General features: G+C 41.0%; 1 protein-coding gene and 1 long non-coding RNA gene across 2 annotated transcripts in view; one reads left to right on the forward strand and one right to left on the reverse strand.

The window, feature by feature from the left end:
• The window catches only part of LOC147001353 (uncharacterized), a 15,941-nt gene extending 10,491 nt beyond the window's left edge, over nt 1–5,450 (forward strand). The window contains exons 2-3 of the long non-coding RNA XR_015045295.1: nt 2,855–2,988; nt 5,368–5,450. This is a non-coding gene — a long non-coding RNA (uncharacterized LOC147001353). The remainder of the gene's footprint in view (nt 1–2,854; nt 2,989–5,367) is intronic.
• The window catches only part of Dnah11 (dynein axonemal heavy chain 11), a 313,176-nt gene that overhangs the window by 47,176 nt on the left and 244,840 nt on the right, over nt 1–21,160 (reverse strand). The window contains exons 66-68 of the mRNA XM_085830726.1: nt 8,432–8,636; nt 5,408–5,572; nt 2,573–2,713 (exon numbers count right to left, since the gene is read on the reverse strand). Coding sequence (XP_085686852.1) covers nt 2,573–2,713; nt 5,408–5,572; nt 8,432–8,636 — 511 coding nt within the window. The remainder of the gene's footprint in view (nt 1–2,572; nt 2,714–5,407; nt 5,573–8,431; nt 8,637–21,160) is intronic.

Raw genomic sequence — 21,160 nt, forward strand, 5'->3', positions numbered from 1 at the left:
TCTGTTAATCTAGGCAGGCAATACTGGTTTAGCTTTCCCATTCTCTTCATATACTGTGGCTGTTGTGAAATACACTAGCAAGCGTTTGCTGAAAGGACCCTGATATAGCTGTCTCTTGTGAGACTAGGCCGGGGCCTAGCAAACACATAAGTGGATGCTCACAGTCAGCTAGTGGATGGATCACAGGGCCCCCAATGGAGGAGCTAGAGAAACTATCCAAAGAGCTAAAGAGATCTGCAACCCTGTAGGTGCAACAACATTATGAACTAACCAGTACCCCAGAGCTCTTGACACTAGCTGCATATGTATCAAAAGATGGCCTAGTCGGCCATCACTGGAAAGAGAGGCCCATTGGACACACAAACTTTATATGCCCCAGTACAGGGGAATGCCAGGGCCAAAAAATGGGAATGTGTGGATAGGGAAGTGGGGGGAGGGTATGGGGGATTTTGGGGCTAGCATTGGAAACGTAATTGAGGAAAATACATAATAAAAAAAAAATCACTATTGGAAAAAAAAAAAAAGAAATCCAACCTTATCACTCTTGTCAAGGCTTTCACGGGCCAGTAACATAAAGTTACATAGTAGGAGGCATGCCAGTTACATGAAGTTACATAGTAGGAGGCATGCCAGTTACATAAAGTTAAGTTACACAGTAGAGTGCATGGCAATTATACTCACTTCACTGACACACCATCTCCAAGGGCCTGAGGTCCCAGATTCAAATCATACCTAGCATATGTTCATTTCTGATTCTTTTGCCAACACCGAAGCCATCTATCTGCTTGAGGTCTTGTGCTGAGTTCTTGTTGCACTTCGATTACAATCTAGATTTCTTAACAACCCTAAGAAGCTGTCTTCAGACACTCCAGAAGAGGGCGCCAGATCTCGTTACGGATGGTTGTGAGCCACCATGTGGTTGCTGGGATTTGAACTCTGGACCTTCGGAAGAGCAGTCGGGTGCTCTTACCCACTGAGCCATCTCACCAGCCCCGGGTTCTGTGTCTTATAACCTTTGTCCTTGTGCTCATTACCCTCTGGCCAGAGAACATCTTCACAGCCTGGGATCTCAGCCCTCTTGTGCCTCAAACAGCCCTGTTTACCCAAAACTTGTTAGTACTTTCCTTTAAGCTCTTCCTAAAACACTTCCTCTAGATGGCTTTGCCTATGTCCCTAGTGAAGTAAGTCCCTCATTACTATATGTGTAGTGTTTTTTATAAGCTTATACGTTCATTAAAGATATATGTATGTCTACCCACACATGCATATCAGAGGGCTAGTTGTGGAAGGCATTTTTTCCCTTCTCCTTGGTAAGTCCAGGGGATTGAACTCAGGTTATCAGACTTAATGGTGCTTTGACCTGCTGAGTCAATTACTTAAAATTTTGAAATGTACATAGCATTGACCACAGCAATGACAGACATGTCATTTCGAGTGTTTTAAACAACACTTATGGGCTGGTGAGATGGCTCAGTGGGTAAGAGCACCCGATTGTTCTTCCGAAGGTCCGGAGTTCAAATCCCAGCAACCACATGGTGGCTCACAACCATCCATAACGAGATCTGACTCCCTCTTCTGGAGTGTCTGAAGACAGCTACAGTGTACTTACATATAATAAATAAATCTTTAAAAAAAAAACAAAAAAAAAAAAACAAAAAATAAACAACACTTATTCCTTATGGAGAAATAAAAATCAAACCAGAAAATTTTACGTAAGACACACTCAAATAAAGCTACCTGATGATTCCACATGGCAGTATGGTAGCTTTTAAGATGTTTGTATTATTTAGAAATCTTTATGGTGAGCATGCATGGTATTACCTTATGGTGTTTTGAACAAAGTGTAGTTTAGTTGATCGCCTGTCCTTCCCCTCATCTCCCTCATCCATGGCTCCCCTGGAAATCTCCCCTGTAGATTTTTTTCATTTTAAGTGTCCCATGAGTCCTTTGCCTACCTTTAATGTTTTTATTAAAAACAAAACAAAACGCTTAGGTGACAGGTTTAGTCCCAGCACTTTGGAGGCAGAGGCAAGTGGATCTCTAACCTGGTCTACAGAGTGAGTTCTAGGCTACCCAGGGCTACCCAGAAAACCCCTGTATCAGAAGAGAAAAACAACAAAACAAACAAAACCCAAGCTTCACACCCAGTGACAAGCCGACGCATGATGATGGAACTCGTTAAGGATTCGAATATCAAAACTGACAGCAAGAATTAAAAATCTTTCCCAAAGGCAGAGTGGCATGGCAGACAGAGCCTGGCCTTTGTAGTCAAACAGGCACAAGCTGAAATCCTGGCTTTCATATCATGGAATGTGAGTTTCTGAGCAGTGTGTCTGAAATTTGAAAACGTTACCTTTTTTTTTTTTTTTTTTTTTTTTTTTATGAGAAAACTGAACCGCTTTCTTGGAATGTCTAGGGAATCTGACATACGTAACAGTTGCTTTAAATGCTTTGCTCCACTCTTCCTCCCCTTCTACCAGGAGCTCTGAGAAATAAATCCCTAATTTCTAGAAAAAGAAAAAAAATCAGGCTTTCTGGAGTTGTGGATTTTCCTCAGTCTGTTTGGCATTACCTTCAGAGAGAACTGGTAGACGGGGTTGATTCTCCTGAGGTCACTGATGACAAAGTACAGAAGGGATGCTCTTGCCGCCACTGGTCTGTAGCACTCACGGGTCTCATTGATTTTTCTTTCATTTTCTCTGGCTTCTGTCACCTGTAATGGGATCAAGCGACAGCAGTAACTTATCTTTGTGTTTTCTAAACAATTCCAGCAATGGAAGGACTCTCAGGACTATCTGAAATTAACAACTATTACTAGTTGACCCCTATGTTGTGGTCATGTTTGTATTCCCAGTAGTTGGAAGGCTGAACCAGGAGCTCTGCTGTAAGTTTGAGTCTGATCCGCAATACCACAATGTGCTCAACTGAAGAACAACCTGCAGTAGAGACTGAGACCCCGACTCAATAAATCAAAACAAGCAAAGGAAGGTAAGTCCATGACAGGCCTGACATCTGTGGACATGAGGTTTGATGAAATTATTAAGTCCATACCAGTGAGACGCTTGCCACACAAGTCCAGTGACCTAAGTTAGAACCTGGGATCTCAGGGTGGGAGTAGAAAACCAATTCTGGAGGGTCGTCCTCTGACCTCCATACAGTGTGGTACATGGGAGCCCATACTGATGTGTCCATATCACACATGCATATGTATCCAAATAATAAATATCAAAATTTAAAGAAACTCTTAAATACCTATTTTCAAGTAACCTTTTTTTTTTCATGAACTGCATTCCACCAGGAAAGGAGAGGGTACTAGCTGCATCCCACCCTGTAGACTTAAATGACCTTAATTGTTTTGCCTCTGCGGAATCTCCTTTTGAGTAATGTCACCTTCCTGCCTCCCTTCTCTCGCTTGGGCCTTGACAATGCAGCTATATCACCTCCCAGGGATGGCTCTTAAAAGTCTGCTGGGTCAACTCAGTGTCAATGATTTTATTAGGTAACAATGAGATCCACAAATGCAGCCAAGGTCAATAGCACCTGCAATAGCCAAGCGCTTCCTAAATAGCCTCTGTATCAGGGCTTCCCCAGCCATCAAATTGCAACAGCACCAGCTCTCCATACACTCACACATTCCCACTTATTCTTACTTGTTAGCTTCCGGACACATTTTCTGAGATGAGATATATCACCATCAATTAATCATTTTTATTTAAGGGTTAAAAAAATACCTATTTCTAAAACCAAATACAAACCTATTCTTTTTTTCTCTAAGAATACAAGTTACTGGCCCCCTGAAGCTTTAACAATATTCCCCCCTGAACATTTCTATGGTCTTGGCTCATGATGTGTGTAAATGACATACAGGGCAGAGAGGGCTGTGACTTCATGGTGATACATTAAGAAGACAGGAAGTTAACTCAAAGCCTTAATTTACTTAATTGCTCTAATCTTTACTATCTTAGGAGCCACCTAGAAAACACTTACTTGAGAGAGTAATTTGGTATTCTACCGCCTTGCTTAATTTAAGGCACATACATTGGGTGTATGGCGACATAGCTTCTGCTGGGTAATTACTGGATTACTTAGAAAGGAGGATATGCCACAAAAAAGTAAGAGTCTAATTCCCATCCAAACTCTGCAATGTTAACAGCTAGCGGCCACTTGTGAAAGTTCAAAGTGCACACACAGCCCACTGTGATCTATGCTGCTCACTTACAAGGAAGCTGTGCATGGGAAATGATTTATTGGCTTTTGAGAAATGTCACTTTTCCAGGGTAAAGGGTGCACTGAGACCCACATGGGATCATTCCCTGCTTGGTTTCTTGCCACCAGAGGTCTGTAAATAAAACTTTCAGCTCCAAAGGCTTCTCAAAAAACTCAATCCACTGGGATACTACTCCCTGGAGCTGAGCGTTGCCCCTCCTCTAGTTTCTACCATGTAAACCAGCAGGCTCCAACATTGGGCACACAAGAAATATTAATATAATTGAATGACTGTATCGCTATGGAACTTGAAGTACAAATAGAACTATTTCTGTTCTTAATCCTGTACTGGTAGCCCAAGGATTGAGGAATGTTTATTAAGTGTCCTAAGTTATACAACAAACCTGTCTTCCTAGAGGAGGCACCAGACTCTGATTACATTGTGTGAACTGAAATTCCCAGAGGGTGTGGTGTTAAAAGTTATACTCATGTTAACATTCCCCAAGGATAGAACTTCCTGTTTGTGCAGAGTTAAAATGTTTCATACCAGAGCCAAATTATCTTTCATTATTTTTAGTCCCTTGAAAGCCACTCATGGGCTACATATCCATGTCTGAACTTGTGACTATCAAAAACCTTTAAAAGGGGACTGGAGAGCTGGCTATCAGTTAAGATCACTGGCTCCCCTTCTAGAGGACCTGGGTTCAATCCCTAGCACCCACATGGTAGCTCACAACAGTTTGTAACTCCAGGGGATCTGCTACCCTCACATAGATACACTCATAGGCAAAACACTAATGTGCATAAAATAAAAATAAATAGATCATAAAAACCTTTAAAATGACACTTAGCAAGCCACTAGCTTCTACAAGCTTCAAAACTGAGAAGATGACTATATAGCCTCTGAGACCTATAGTAGCTTCCCTATTTTGCTATAACCCATCTACCTAATGTAAGTGCCTTGGTTAATTGTTTTCTTTTTATCTGTTACTATAAAAACACCATGGATCTGTTGCCACACTGGGTCACAGTCTTCGGGGTAACCTGAACCTGCGTCCCCAGGCCATAGTCACCCATAACTGGCTCTAGAATAAACTCTTGCTTCCCTTGAATGGAGAGAGCTGGGTTTTGTGCTGACAGCTGTCATCTGTTCCATTCCAGCCGAGCACTGAGCCTGCCCAGGGTTCTCTGCTGCTCTTACCTTGTGCTCTATTTCTGCTGCGGTGGCCTTGGTGGTCTCGAGGCGCTCTACCAGGTCTGTGTCATCCAGGAAGCTCCCCTCAGCAGCAGAGAGTCGCAGGAGAAGGTCGTCCTCAAGCTCCCTCAGCTCTATCTTAAAGTCGTTTTGCTGCTTGGTCAAAACGAGCTAGTAGAAAATGTTAGGAACGGTGGTTAAGGACAGTTCTGCTTTGTTCAGGACAGTTCTCATAATCATGGGAGTTACAGGGGTCAGCACAACCATGATAAGAAACACTATACTGATCACAACTATCAAAATTATTTAAAAATTCAGACAGTCAACATTTGGTTAGAATCTAAAGGTTTAGAGTGTGGATGCTTATTTAACACCAATAACCTCTAGGAAGGCTCTGTTTAAGAAAATAATAGAAATTTCTGGCTTCTGTTCTGACATTTAAACAGCTTGGAAGACTCATTATGAGGAAGACTTCAAAATACGGAAGGAGCTGTGCAATCAATCATCTTTCACCAAAACAGAGCAGGGGTCCTGGGCCAACTCTCACCAGAAAAATAGGGCAGGCAAGTTCAGAGAGTCATTATCAGAATTTAAACTGTACCTGGCCTTTGCAGGAGAGTAAAAACCTTCCTGAGTACCCAGGCACGGGGAGCCCTCCTCATTTCTGTTTTCTTGCTGGGAGGCGGGCCATTCTCACAGTAAAGACTAAAGAATAAACCACAGTTGCCTAGAGCAGGGAGGAAACTCATTTTGATAGGTCCTATGTACAGAGCCTTCGCTTGCTCTTACCAAAATCCCACTAGAAGGAAACTAAGCTGACTAAGGAGAAGGGCTATGAGGTAACTCAACTGCTCCAAGACTTCCAGTCTCACACAGAAAGGGTTTGAAAACCCAGTGGCCAAACTAGCCTGGGATGCAATCGCCCCTCTAGCCCCTCTCTGTGGTGTGCTGCTGCTGGGTAGTGGGGGGGGGGGGGGCGGGCGTAGGGGAGGGTGCGCTGTTACAGGGGTTTCAGAAGTGGGTGTTATCAGTGCCCCAGGCTGTGTGTGCCTCCTCTCTCTCTCTCCCCCTGCTCCCTCCCCTCCTGGCTTCTTCCTGCTCCTCCCTCCGTGTTATCAAATGTGTACTCTTCAGAGCCATAAGGACCAGATCCAGCCTGAGAAGAGTGGATCAAAGTGAGAGAGAGGTAAGATGCAGGTTTTATTCAAGAAACGAAGTTTTTGTTTATTTGTCTGAGACAAAAATCTGAAACAACAGAAAGAAAGAAAACAAACACAACAATATTGGAGAAAACTGAAGCCTATGGCTCCCGTGCTACAGCAAATATTAAATATGCCAAAGTCCCAGCCCTACAGACGAGACTGTCTACCTAGAGAAACAGAGGAGCTCTCTCACAGGCAAAGGCTTTGTCTGAAAACACAACACAAATCTCAGAATAAGGCTCGGTATGGCTTTGTATCAACTGCTGTGATGGTTTGTTTATGCACGGCCCAGGGAGTGGTAGGATTAGAAGGTGTGGCCCTGTTGGAGTAGGTGTGTCACTGTGGATGTGGCTTATAAGTCTCTCCTTCTAGCTACCTGAAAGTCAATCTGTCACTAGCAGCTTTCAGATGAAGATATAGGACTCTCAGGTCTGCCTACAGCATGCTAGATGCTACCATGTTCCCGCCTAGATGATAATGGACTAAACCTCTGAACCTATAAGCCAGCCCCAATTAAATGCTGTCCTTTTTAAGACTTGCCTTGGCATTGTGTCTGTTCACAGCAGTAAAACCCTAACTAAGATAACTGCCAATCTACAGAAATAGTTTCTGCCAGGGACTAGTGGCCATACTAGCCCCTGGACTCAGAGGCATTCTCGACCAGAGACCCTTACAGTCATCACATTTTCCTCAGATGCAGAGAGGACATCATCCAAAGAACACAATACCCACTCATCGAAGACAAGATCAGATATCAGTGCCAAGAAATACTAAAAAATGTCATTTCTCCAGATGCCCAGATCTCAGCATAAAACCACAAACAGGAATAGCCAAGACAATATGCTTCCATTAGAATCCAGCAACTCTATTACAGTAGGCCCTGAGAAATTCAATATAGCTAAAGCACACGACAAGGACTTCAAGGCAGGAATTATGATATGCTTAAGGACCTGAAAGGGGATTTGAACAAATCCCTTAATGAAGTCTGTGAAAACACAAATGGTGGAATGAAATAATAAAAATAATCAAGACATGGAAGTAGAATCCAGCAAAGAAATCAATAAATAAATTCTAGGCAGAATTAAAACCGGAAATGAAAAATTTAGGGTGTCAAAAAACAAAATAAAACAAAACAAAACAAAAAAAAACCCAGAGATCAGTACCTCGCTTGTCCATTGTCAGAGAAGCCGCTTTTCACAGTAGAGAGAAACTAACATAGAAACCCCCAAATGCACAATGTACAGAAAATGGGAAACTTTGGAACACTGAGTCTCAAATGGAATGTCTTCATTAAAGCACTCAGGGAACTATGTAGAAGAGGAAAAAGAAAGAGTGTAAGATCCAGAGATGGTGAATGACTTCAGGAAGACAGTGCCTTCCAGATACAACAGAGAACTCATAGAGTTGCACACATAACTCACAGAGTCTGGCAGCATGCGCAAGGTCTGCACAGGCTCAAGCCAGCCGGGATTCCAGCACAGAGAGGAAAGTAGTCCCAGCCCTAACCAAGATGCTATCTTTAATTGATACCCACTGGCAAAGGAAAGCCACCAGTTTTTTTCCAATAGAGTTTTCTGGGCTGGTCCACATTGGGCTGGATCTGGATTCTGGGCTGTTAGAGATCACGAAAATGACAGCTGAAGCTAACTGACAGACTCTAAGCCTGAGCTCTGGTCCATCTCCATTGTGGTTCAGCCCCTAGCTACCTGGCATTTTTCAGGAGGAATTTCCTCAGTTACAGAGTTTACTTCATAGGCAAGCATCTAGCATTGTCATCTGTGCTGCAGGGGTGAGGAGTAAGTTCTGGGGGTGATGCAGTAATAGTTACCTTTAGCCTCTCCAAATCTGGCCTTTCGATACTGACCACCTCTGCCAGCAGCTGGCCTTCGAGACCATCTTCTGTGACTGTGAAATTGAGAAGGGTGGTCTGGGCTTGTAGTTCCGGCTTGTAGTGTGGGTTTGCCAGTTTTGTGTGTAGGATGAGGCGGAAGTTCTTGTTGAATTCGCATTCTTTATCGCCAATCCTGATGTACCTACAAGGGCCACAACACAGACACTCAGGAGATCCCTCTATTAGCAGAGTGCAGTGACTATATGTGTGAACCAGTAACAGTGTGACCACCCACCATACAATGTTGCTCTGACGATCATAAAAGTGTGGCTTTCACTGTACTTTCTGGGATTAAACTTATACCAGACATTGCTATTTCCGATATTGTTTTATTGTTTTCAAGTGAAATCATAGGAAAACAATGCTCTTGTTGAAGGATAGAATAGAGCATGCATGTGTTGATACACACACACACACACACACACACACACACACACACAAATTCTGTGTCTACACTAAACTATATTGCTATGCCATGAGTAGAATATTTGCCAAAATATTAAAATACAGACATATATACACTATGTTATTAAACAATACCTTATTTATTATATTAACATATTACTGCCATATTAAATACAGTAACAACGTATTAATAGTTGCATTTGTTTCAAAAACTAAGCTATTGAAATATATATTTAGATTGATTGTTTTCTATAAGTATTTGCCTGGCTTATATTCTCTTATCTGTTAGGAACCCACTATGGAGAGTTCAATTCAAGTTTTTCAATTCAATAGACAGACAAACAGAAATTGAACCTACAGATGATTCAGTTTCTCAAACATTTTGCTTAGGTGGCCTGAAAATGCACATAAAAAGTTTGGAGTGTTATTAAACCAAGGAACAACTTCTCACTCTCATTTAATCTTGAATATTGGTGAAAATTCTGAATTCTTTTTACTATTAAATCTGTAAAATTTTATTTTTTGAGGTCCCAGGGATTGAACCCATAACCTCACACAGGCTAGGCAATAGGCACTCTACTACCAAATCCTGTCTTCAGCCCTCTTTTTACCTTTTCATTCTGTAACACGTTTCACTGAGATGCCCAGGTTGGGCCTCGATCTTGAAATTTCTCGTTTCAGCCTAGTAGAGGGACTCTAGACTGTACGATCAGCACTGCTTTGTGAAACATTTGATTACTGAAATGTTCTGATGACCAATACCATGCAAAGGCCATGTTGCAATTAATCTAACGACAGAATGCTATACAACCCATGAGAGAAAACTCTTTACTGCCTGTCTCACTGACTTGCACGTGAAAAGATATTTACTCGGTTTATTAATGCTGGAAATTGAGCACATACAGAAGAAATGATGGTGTGCCACATCTAGCACCTGTTTCTAACAATTAAAACAAAAATGAGCAGAGGTACTCAGGATGCTCAGTTGTGGCAATATCTGGGCTGTTGGCTTGGGCTTTTCTGTGACTGAGCCTTACAGAGTGATTATCAAGTACAGATGGCAATAAAGTACCTTGTACCCTCTCACCACTGCTTGGAGGAAGTTTTGAAACAATTGGCTCTAATGTGGAAAGATGATAAAGATGGTCATTTTCTAATATCAATTGAGCTTTAATTGCCTGGATATGAGTTAAGAATCCCAAGGACTTAGTAGACTAGTGACCCAATTCAAATTTTGTTTCCATTGAAAAATGACCTTCTATTTGTAGTTAAAAACCATGGCAAGTGTTAGCCTCAAAGCTGGAGACAGGACAGCCAGCATTCCACTTTAGAGATAGGCTTTGTGAAGCTGGAAGGTGATGTCATTCACTGTGTATGGTTTTGGTTTGTTTGCTTTGTTAATTCTTTTCCATGAGGAAAAAGAGCCATTATTCCAGCAACCCACTCTAGACTGAGCCAGTGCATACCTTTGTAGTGTGTTCCTCTCCCTTTTAAAAACAAAGTCAAGAACTGTTTTTGAATGATGAGTATTGCTATCCCTGTTGGAATACAGAGAACCTTTACAGGTGGATGGACCAAGGATGCTGGAATAGACAAACAGATGATCATGAGGGCCAGAGCTCTTGTTTTATAGACTAAGGGTCAGCTACCATAGTTCCTAATATTAGGCATTGTGAGTAAAGTATTTTAAGTGTCTGTTTGTCAGATACCCACACTATGTCAGGTACATGTAAAGTTCAAATATCTACTCGATCAGAAGACAGGCAAAAGATGGGAGGAGATAGTTCTTCAAAAAGGGGGTGTAAATCTCATCATGAAGACAAATGAGAGGGGGCTACAAAGGACCCTGCAGCACAGGATTCTGGTGATATGGAATGTTCGGGACAAGCAGATTACCAGTACCTACCAAACCCTTGCCACACAAAAGACATGGAGAGTTCAAAGGCCTAGCCTTCAAAAGATGACCAAAGAATCTAATAGGCTCTGCTCTAAGGAGGTGCACAAGTATCCAAGAAGCTCCCATATGATGCTGTTGTGTGAAGAAGGAGGGTAAACTAATTGAGAGCCTGGGAGAGCTCACCAGGGCCATATAAAGAACTATGTATGGTAAAAGCCAAATTAGCTTCGGTTTGTGTGGTGTGTACATGTTTGTGTGTGTTTTCATGGTCCACCAGACAAACAAATCACCAACATCACAGCCAATTTACTTTTGGAAGCAGGCTGAAAACCTCAAATTCCCATTTTTTTGAGGACCAACAGGATCTCACAAGGCAAATCCCACCTCTGACTCCTACGTGGGCTGTGGTCAAAGTTCAGGTAAAATCAAACATGTGCAATGTCACTCAGTCTAGGTATGACAGATGTGCGAGCCACATACATGGATTTCATGATTAGTACTGGAGTTACATCCCCAAGATACCCCATTATGTCCATGCAATAACCCCAAATTAAAAAGATATAAGATACAATTTGCTAAACGCATGAAACTCAAGAAGAATGAAGACCAAAGTGTGGACACTATGCCCCTTCTTAGAATTGGGAACAAAACACCCATGGAAGGAGTTACAGAGACAAAGTTTGGAGCTGTGATGAAAGGATGGACCATTTAGAGACTGCCATATCCAGGGATCCATCCCATAATCAGCTTCCAAACGCTGACACCATTGCATACACTAGCAAGATTTTGCTGAAAGGACCCAGATATAGCTGTCTCTTGTGAGACAATGCCGGGGCCTAGCAAACACAGAAGTGGATGCTCACAGTCAGCTATTGGATGGATCACAGGGCTCCCAATGGAGAAGCTAGAGAAAGTACCCAAGGAGTTAAAGGGATCTGCAACCCTATAGGGGGAACAACATGATGAACTAACCAGTACCCCGGAGCTCTTGTCTCTAGCTGCATATGTATCGAAAGGTGGCCTAGTCGGCCATCAATGGAAAGAGAGGCCCATTGGACTTGCAAACTTTATATGCCCCAATACAGGGGAATGCCAGGGCCAAAAGAATGGGAATGGGTGGGTAGGGAAGTGGGGGGGAAGTATGGGGGACTTTTGGGATAGCATTGGAAATGTAATTGAGGAAAATACGTAATAATAAAAAAAAAATCTCAAACTGAAATACTTCTGGTTCTAGTATCTCAAATGAAAGACATTGTGCCTTGCAGATAGTGTTTGGGCCCCAGCAAGAAATCTCTCTAGAATGAAAACCCGTCAATGCTTGTTGTCAAATGATCTGATCATATCAGCTCTGTGGATCTCTGTCGCAGGATTTTCCCTGTCCAATTACATTAGGGCAGCAGGAGGCCTGTGATTGGACAGGGAAAAGGGAGGTGGAGCTAAGAGTTGCAGAGACAGGGAGTGTCTGGGAAAGAGAAAGAGGGCCAAGATAGAAGTAGACGTGAACCAGCGTAGCTTTAACTAGTCACAGGTAGTTATGATATCATAAGGTCAGAATAATTGGGATAAAACTTTTATCATTATCAATTGGTTCTGAAATTATTGTATTGGTATCTTGTAAATTGAGGAATTACTGATACATAAATCTGATTGGTTAATTATAAGCTTTAAGAGTTTTGATTCTATCGGTTAAATGGGTGTTGTGATGGCTGATTGTGGGGTAAACGGTCATTGCATGGGGCTGGCAGCAGTGATCTGCCAAGGGACTTGGGTGCTCTGGCCCATAGAGACTGCCATAGAGTTGAGATCACTTAGCTGGAGCCATGTGGTCTGCCAGTTGGCCAGCAGTAGCGCAGGAAGCCTGACAGTCTCTATTTTAATATTTCCCACAACAGATCTCTCCATAATATTATGTTCTCATTTTTTCCAACCCTTGAAAGTCATTCTTCACTCATGGGTCATACCTTGGCAGGCTATTGGCTGGCTTCTTTTCTAGGGGACATCAGTTAGTGTGGTAGTATGATTTCTGCTAAAAGCCCACAATAATCAATGGTTCTGATCATTCACCACAAATAACCTCTCTTTAGGTTTTCAAGGTCAAGCCAGGAGAAAGGCCAGTATTTAGCATGAACATCTCATGATGTCATTGTTAGATGTTTTAGCTGGTTAAATATTTAGCCAAATACCTCCTTTATAGCAAGTACACTGTAATGAACTTATGGTCGACTCTGTATCTCCCTTGTGTAACTATGTGTATTATGAGGCATTTGCAAATTAAGAGCTAGGGTATGTATCTACTTTTCCAGGTTTGGTTTTTTTCCCTGTGAGGAGTGAGAAGGGGCAGTGGAGATGGTTTAGATAGTGAAGTCTTCATTGTGTACATAAAGATACCTGTGTGGTACATGCCTATATGACGAGCAGTGGGGATATGGAAACTGAATGAACCCTGAGGCTTACTGGCAAGCCAGCTAGATGGACTGGCAAGCTCCGGGTTCAGTCTCAAAAAACAAAGGTGGCAAGCAATGGGAGGTAATGCTTAGTATCAAATTTTAGCCTCCAAATGAAAGGCACATGCATATGTGCACATGCACAAACACTAAAACAAAAATCCAAAGTTTTAAAAAGAAAACAGTTACTAGATGTGGAAATTGTGCTGTGGAAGAGAACTGCCTACAAACTGGGTTTTTACACCTTGCTTGGAAGCATCATTTGATAGCTTTAGGTTTCCCAGGGACAGTAAATTATCCTCAATTGGGGTGTTTATGATCTATGAAAGGCAAAAATTGCATAATGACACAGTTGGTTTTATCATTGCTGCTAGGTTAATTTTTGGTTAATCTCCTGTCTGGGAAAATTAAACAGACTGTTAATACTCTCTTCTGATTTGAAGACTCTAAACCACAACAGCATTAACCAGAGGGGTGGAGAAGCAGACAGACAAATGTCACTGCTTCTGTGAACAGTGCAAACCCCAAGGTTGGCTTCTGGTACTGGAGCTGTGGCAAGGAGCACAGGAGTTGGAAGTGTGACTATTGCTTAAAGCAAAGTCTGTCTGAATTTGTTTCCTGTCCTGCTACCCTCAAGAACAGAATATTCTTTTCACAGTGAGACTCACAGGTGGGAGGAACTTTGAAATCTGGGGTACAGTTGCCCATGGAGGGTACTTTTTACACTCTCCCAAGGAGTTAGCTACCCTTGACCTTCTATCTGGATGAGTTTGGCTGGTTTGGAGGCAAGAGACTTATTAGAACAGCTCATAACTGAACTGAAATGATTTTTCCCAGGACAAACACTATGGGCTAATTGGCCAGGACATGGGGTGAATCAAGGGCATTCTGGTTCACCTTGTTGAGTGGTAACTTTAGAGAAAGCCTAACCCCTCTAGAGTCTTCTTTTTATGGACTCAAAGAGTTCATGACTTGCTCAAGGTCCCTGCTGCCTGGCAGAGCTGGGACTACTAAGACCCTGGTCTCTGGACACCTAGTGTAAAATCTATTTCACTGTATCTCATTGCAGGCTAATTTGTGTTCACAGAGGCTGCCTGCAATGTCTCTGTTAACCTGTTTAGCCATTGATCACAAGAGGGCATGGAAGATACAGCTGACTTGGGACTAACCTGAGGCAGCTAGAGGAAAAATAGGGCTCAGAGCACAAGGCCAGTTGATCTTTGCTTAGCAATTCTGTTGTCTGTGAAGGAAAGTGGCTGTGATTATTCAAATAACCTAGTCTAGGATCTGTAATTTCTAGTAAATACATTTATTATATGAATTACTTAATTTATATCTTTTAAAAATAATTCTTTTAATTATATGAAAGTTAGAGACTTCTGGCTTCCAGGAAAAGTAAAAGATATTAAGGGGAAATTAATGATTCAGAAATAAGTATAATCATCTGCAAATATATACTAACCAAAATTCAACTTTTATAGGTCAGGTTTGAATAAAATCCTGTTATACTCGGAATATAGGAATTCTTCAAAGTTCATTCACAATTAGGCTCAAAAGTGTTCTGGAATAAAAAGATGTCTCATTACTTTCATCCATGGAAGGTCACCATTATGGTAGTGGTGGGATGCACACATTACTTTGAGAACACATGAGCAGGGTTTACTGGCTGATTCTCACAGTACTTCTCTGGAAGCCTTGTACTAACAATGGCTGTTACCAGAGATTCCTAAAAACCAGATTGGCCTTCAAGAGACAGCAGCAATGTCTCCAAGGTAAAATTCTGAAACTGAAAGTTAAAATGTTGAATTTTCATATCAAGGACCCTATGTCTTTCATGGCAAGACATCCCTAAGGGTATAGTGGTACTTGTGTCTCAGAAGTCACCAACAGCTGTCTAATTTGACTTAAGGTACACTCAAAAGAAGGGAAATCAGACCTGGTACTAAAAACCTAGGTGATTGCCTAGAGTAAGGCTGTGGATCTTAGAAGAGAATCTATTACTAGCACTAAACCACTAAACAAACATAATTCCTTGCTGAAATGTAAATACTCACTCTAAACACCCACAGGTAAGTGTAGCTCCCTCACTTGTCAAAGAAGTTTCTCTTTGCAGTGGAGGAAGACCCTTACAGAAAGCCACAACTGGCCAAATGCAGAAAGCAACTGATGGTGGATTGCTCAGCACTGGTGGATACGTCTACAAGTCAACCCCTGCTACTGATGCTCACAGACCATCACAGAAGAGGGGCAGAGAGATTTAAGAGCCAGAGAACTGGGAAATCTGCCATGAGATTATATCTCCTAAAAATGACAGGGAAGCTTCATTCATGATAGCTCAGCGAAATGGCTGCCCAAACAAGGCCTGAACACAGACAGCACCAACAGACATGCTAACACAGAAGGGGAAACTCACAGAGCCCCCATGTAGTCAAGAAGCAGAGGCAGCTTGGGAACGCTAAGCGTAGGAGAAACCAGTTTCCCCAGGGCCGAGCCTCTAAAATGGTTGTCCAGTTCCAAGGGGTCAGTTCTGAAATCACATACATACAAGCAACACCAAATGAATTCACCAGGCTGTATTTATGTATTTAGGCAGCATGTGTGTCGATGACAAGGTAACAGAGACCGTGAATTTGAGAGGAATTGGGGTTGGAGACATGGGAGGGGCTGGAAAGAGGATAAGGGAGGACGAAAATGATATAATGAACCAGGTAATGGATACAAGGTTTGGAAGACTGTTTCTTTAGTACTAATTATGTCATAGATTCTTGGTTTGGGTTGTGGATAAAATAAAAGTATATTGCCACTGAAAGTGTAAAGTGTAATGTGTTTAAGGTTCATATTTCAGTGCCTACACTAACTGTATTTAAGCTCTTAATGAGTTGAATACATTTTGTTTCTGGTTAACTTTGGTGTGTGACGGTTTTACTTATTTGCAGATTTTTTTAATAATAAATTTAAATAAATTTTATAAAAGAATATGAGGAATATAGAACATTCTAGACCATGCTCTCCAGCGTTACTGTGTCTTCTGAATTACAGTCTGCCTTCATTCCAAAGTGTTATTATTACTCTCAAATCATCTCCATCCTAATTTTTGAATAAAAATTATTCTCCTTCTCAGAAAAAAAAAACATTTAAAACAAAATAAAAAAAAATGCATGTACTGGCTGGTTTTGTGTCAGTTTGACACAAGCTAGAGTCTTTCATGAGCGAGAAAAGAGCTTCAGTTGAGGAAATGCCTCCGTGAGATTAGTGATTGATGGGGGAGGGCCCAGCCCATGGTGAGTGGGGCCATTCTTGGGCCAGTGGTCCTGGGTTCTAAAAGAAAGCAAGCTGTGCAAGCCATGGGAAGCAAGCTAGCAAACTGCACCCCTCCATGGCCTCTGCATCACTTCCTGCCTCCAGGTTCCAGCCCTGTGTGAGTTCCTTTGGTGATGAACAGCAATGTGGAAGTGTAAGCTGAATAAACCCTTTCCTACCCAACATGGGTTTTGGTTTTGGTCATGGTGTTTCCTTACAGCAACAGAAGCCCTAACCCCTCCTCTTGCCTCACCTCCACATCTTCTTTCTTTTTTTACAGGCAGGATCTCACTGTGTACCTCTGGCTGGTCTAGAACTCACTATATAGACCAGGCTAGCCTGGAACTAACAGAGCAATGACTGAAAGTGATGACATTAAAAGTGCTCATTATAATTCCTGGCAGAATGAGGAGTACTGATCTCGGGGATGCATGTCTGCAAACCAAGGGAGTCTCTTACATTTACTGGAGCCATTTTCCAGACAGCACAGTTACAGCTGATACACTATCTGTTTTGAATAACAGAAACCTTAACAGATCTCTGACCTGACCTAACACTCTGAGTACCAAAGCAAAGCCACCACTATTTTTTATAGTCATCCAAAACCAAACCCGGAAAACAGCATAATTCGTTTACAGTAAAGATTGGCATCGGAAGCATGGCCATGTCTTCTGCAGATGTCATCTTTCGAAAGGATTTGTAGGACTTGTGGTTTGGAGAGAAATTGCCTTAAAGATATTGTGTAGTATTCTATACTCGGTTCTTTCTAATTTAGACAATTCAGGTAAAGATAGAAGTTAGGTTTTATGGTAAATAAATAATAGAGCCCCACTACTTGAGTGTAAAAGCACACTCCAGAGAAGAAATAAACTTTCAATGGACATCTAAAAGCCTTCCAGTTCACCCTGCTGTTTAAAATGAGTGCCTGCAGCTACTGTTGAGAGCAAAGCCAAAAAGCTCAGGTGTGTGGCAAAGCTGAGTGCTGAGCCGTAACTTAGCAACCCCAGCAGGAAGGGCGGTGCTCTTTGGTCAAATCTAGTTCTTCCCCGAAAGGCTTTGAGCTGAAAGCTTCACAGCTGGCAAACCCTGAAGGTGAGGAATGAAGGCCCAGGAGGAGGAGAAATGAGTAAATCTGCTCGATCCTTCACACCAGTGAGCACAGATAGCCAGTATGCCCCTCTACGTAAAGATGACTTCAGTCGGAATTTTCAAAATGAAACAAAAAGGATGTTTTAGAACTCTAGGAAACACTGCATAGAAGAACAAAAAGCAAAAAGCAAACTAAAAGAAAATTACCTCTCTTAGAATAAATGCACACATGCATGTAGATAGACACAGACGTGTGTGTGGGCACACATGCATATATACATACACACACACATACACCCCTACCATATTGAAATACTATAGCATGGTGCCAAAACCAAGAGATTCTAGGCCCATTAATGTTGGGTTAGAGCACAGGTTCTCAACCTGTGGGTCATGACCTCTTTGTAAAACTATATCCAAAAACATTTGCATTATGATTTATAACTAGCAAAACTACAGTTATGAAGTTACAGTGAAAATAATTTCATGATTGGGGTCACACAACATGAGAAACTGTATTAAAGGGTCACAAACTGCTGTTTTGGAGGACTGCTCTTCTGAAAAACAATCCACAGTGTTCTGTTTCTTTTACATCTGCAGCAGGGTTTGGTAATCATTTTCACATAAAATCTAAGAGCCAGATCCTCTGACATCGAGTCATGGCCACAAGACCCTTGTGTGACACTTTATATTTCCTTTTATAACCTGGATGAAGGTTCAGAATGGAAAAGGTGTTGTAGTTTTTCCTGTCAATGAAAACTTTATTTTGATGTTAGAAGGTAGGGGAGACTAGATGCTGATTATTGGATTATTATAAGCTAAATTATTGGAGAGCAAGAATGAATTCACAAAGAGGGTCTTATTCAAGACTCCTTCAGACAGGCCTACAGTTAAACATGACACAATTATTCCACCACCAACATAACATTTAGTAACTGCAAACCGGCTGACAAGGCAAGGTTTTATTAATGTTACCACCACTGTGAGGAGAGTCAGTCATTATAAAACAAATGTCAACAAAAGGTTGTCTCCTTTTTACTGTATTAGTTTGGTAAAATGAAAATTTATATCAGATAGGTAATACATCTGTTAGCCAATGTTAGGTCTCTTTCTAAGACAGACTATTGTTAAAAGGATATATGGGGAGCAAATGCAGGAAGAAGTAAAAATTATCTTTAAAAAATATTTATATCCTGAGAAACAAACAAACATTCATCTTGCTGTGAGGTTACTCTGGGCAAGATTCAAGTTCAGAGCCGACTTCCATGATACTTGTGGGGATTTGAAAGATTAAAGTGCTATAATTTTATAAAGATGCTTCATGGTTCAGCAACTTCTTTGATATGTAAGCCAGTAAATTTGCTTTGGGGAAAAAAAATACATGTTGATAAATCTTCCCAGATATGTTTTCTGTCGATTGATTCGTTAAGATATATTTTAAATGAAATTAGGATTGTCTGGAGTTAGGTGGATTTAATTATTTGTAATTATCCAGCTGTTGTCAGCCTATGGCCCTTTTATGGCAGGTATCTACTGCGTGGGTCAGGTTCAACTGTATATCTTCTCAAACACAGATTTAATGCACTATTGATGAAACCATTACTCGAACCAAATTAAAGTCTCGGCTGATGTATTGGCCTATGGGGAGCTGTCAGACATGAAAGGAGTAATTAGTATTCATTACTTCATACTCCGCAACATCCCAATTTTTAATGGACTTCAACTTTTGGACTATACTGTATCTATCACGAACATTGCACAGACATTTACTATTAGCAAAAATAATAATAATAATAATAAACTAACAGTGTTCTTCTTAAAAGCCCCTTCCCAAATAAATGACTAAAATAAATACAAACGCTATTTGTAGTTGAGAACTTTGTGAGCTTTGGTGCTCCCAGCAGGAGAATAAGCTCAAGAATCCCCCCTGCTCCCAGGGACTGTGACAAAGGATTGCTAAAGAATATTATAGCTTTGTGATACTTACAAATCCTCCTGCCCCATTTAAAAATTTTTAACAGTCTTGTCTTTGAAATACAAAGAAAAACATAGAGATTGATATAGAAATAAGAGGAACAGACACTTGAGCAAAATGTTCCAAAAAGCAAATTTACAAATGTAATTAATTAGGGGGTGGGGGAACCAAAGTGATTCCCACACATTCCCAGTCCGGTTGCATTCATGGTCATACCCCTCTACACAGAACATGTCAGCTTTCCCCCATTATCATTTTCTCTTACGTTATTTTCTCTCAGATTTTATTTACTGAGTTAAGCAAGTAAAAACAAGTCATTCTACCTATCTATTCTGTTTCCATATTCCCTGAAAGCTCCCATCTATGTGGATATTTTTTAAAGTTCCTATTTTAATAAAAATGTGACTTAAATAAAGGAACAAGAATTTATCCTGTTTTAAATACCTTATCAGATAGAGACAATATGATCTCTAAAATATTAAGATTTTTGTTGTTTTTTTTTATCTCTTGTTGGGAAAAAAATACTCTCAGAACAGGGGTACCTATAGACTTTTCTTTCAAAATAAGAGTAGAGACAGTGTAAAATGTGGGAGTGGTCCCTCATAGGAAGAGGTAGTATTACATATAGGCATCTTTTGTATTCTAGAGTGATTTTTTTTTCCTAACCTGGCTTTCTGAAAGACATCAATCATATATTATCAGTGAGAAAATAAACACTAAAACCTTTGGAAAACCAAGTGATATCTTTGTGTGTGCTATCTTGTGTGTGTGTACATTGTGTGCCTGTGTGCCTGTGTATATGTATGTGTATGTTCTCATAAGCATGTATACATGTGCTCATGTACAGGCCACAAATCAACTTGTTTTCCTCAATAGCTTTCCACCTCATTTTTGAAGCCGAGTCTCTCACTGGGCTTGGAGCTTACCAATGATCTATCCAACAAGCTCCATCCTTCTGCTTCTGCCTCACCAGCACCGGGATTATGGGTATGTGTTGCTAAATCTGGCTCTCATGGGTTCTGAAGACTGAACTGAGATCCAGCAAGCACTGTCCTGACTAAGCCATCTCCCCCAGACCCGTGGCATTAGCTTTTGAGGCTGACATAGACTTTTTATAATGCAACTATTCCATTTGCAAATTCAGAAGATCAGAAGATCCTTTCATTTGTGATATTTGTAACATGCACATAAAAATAATCCATAATATTTGGAGTAGTGTAGCTTCTAATACACACACACACACACATATTTGTGTATGTATATATATATATATAAGTTGTGTAGTTTCTAATACACACACACACACACACACACACACACACACACACACACACATATATATATATATATATATATATATATATATATATATATACACTAAATGCCCAGCAATAAGAACTTCAATTAATACAGGGGAAAAAATGACAATGTTGAAGACTGTAATAATGAAATGGGAAGGCAGTGCAGAGCTCAGTGGAAGAGAACTTGCTTAACAAGGTCCTGAGCTGGGTCTTCAGCGCTATAAAAGAAGATAAAGGAGAAGAAATAAAGGGATA

The sequence above is a fragment of the Mus caroli genome, unplaced genomic scaffold (assembly GCF_978045245.1).
Source record: "Mus caroli unplaced genomic scaffold, Mus_caroli_1 scaffold_14, whole genome shotgun sequence".
Lineage (NCBI taxonomy): Eukaryota > Metazoa > Chordata > Mammalia > Rodentia > Muridae > Mus > Mus caroli.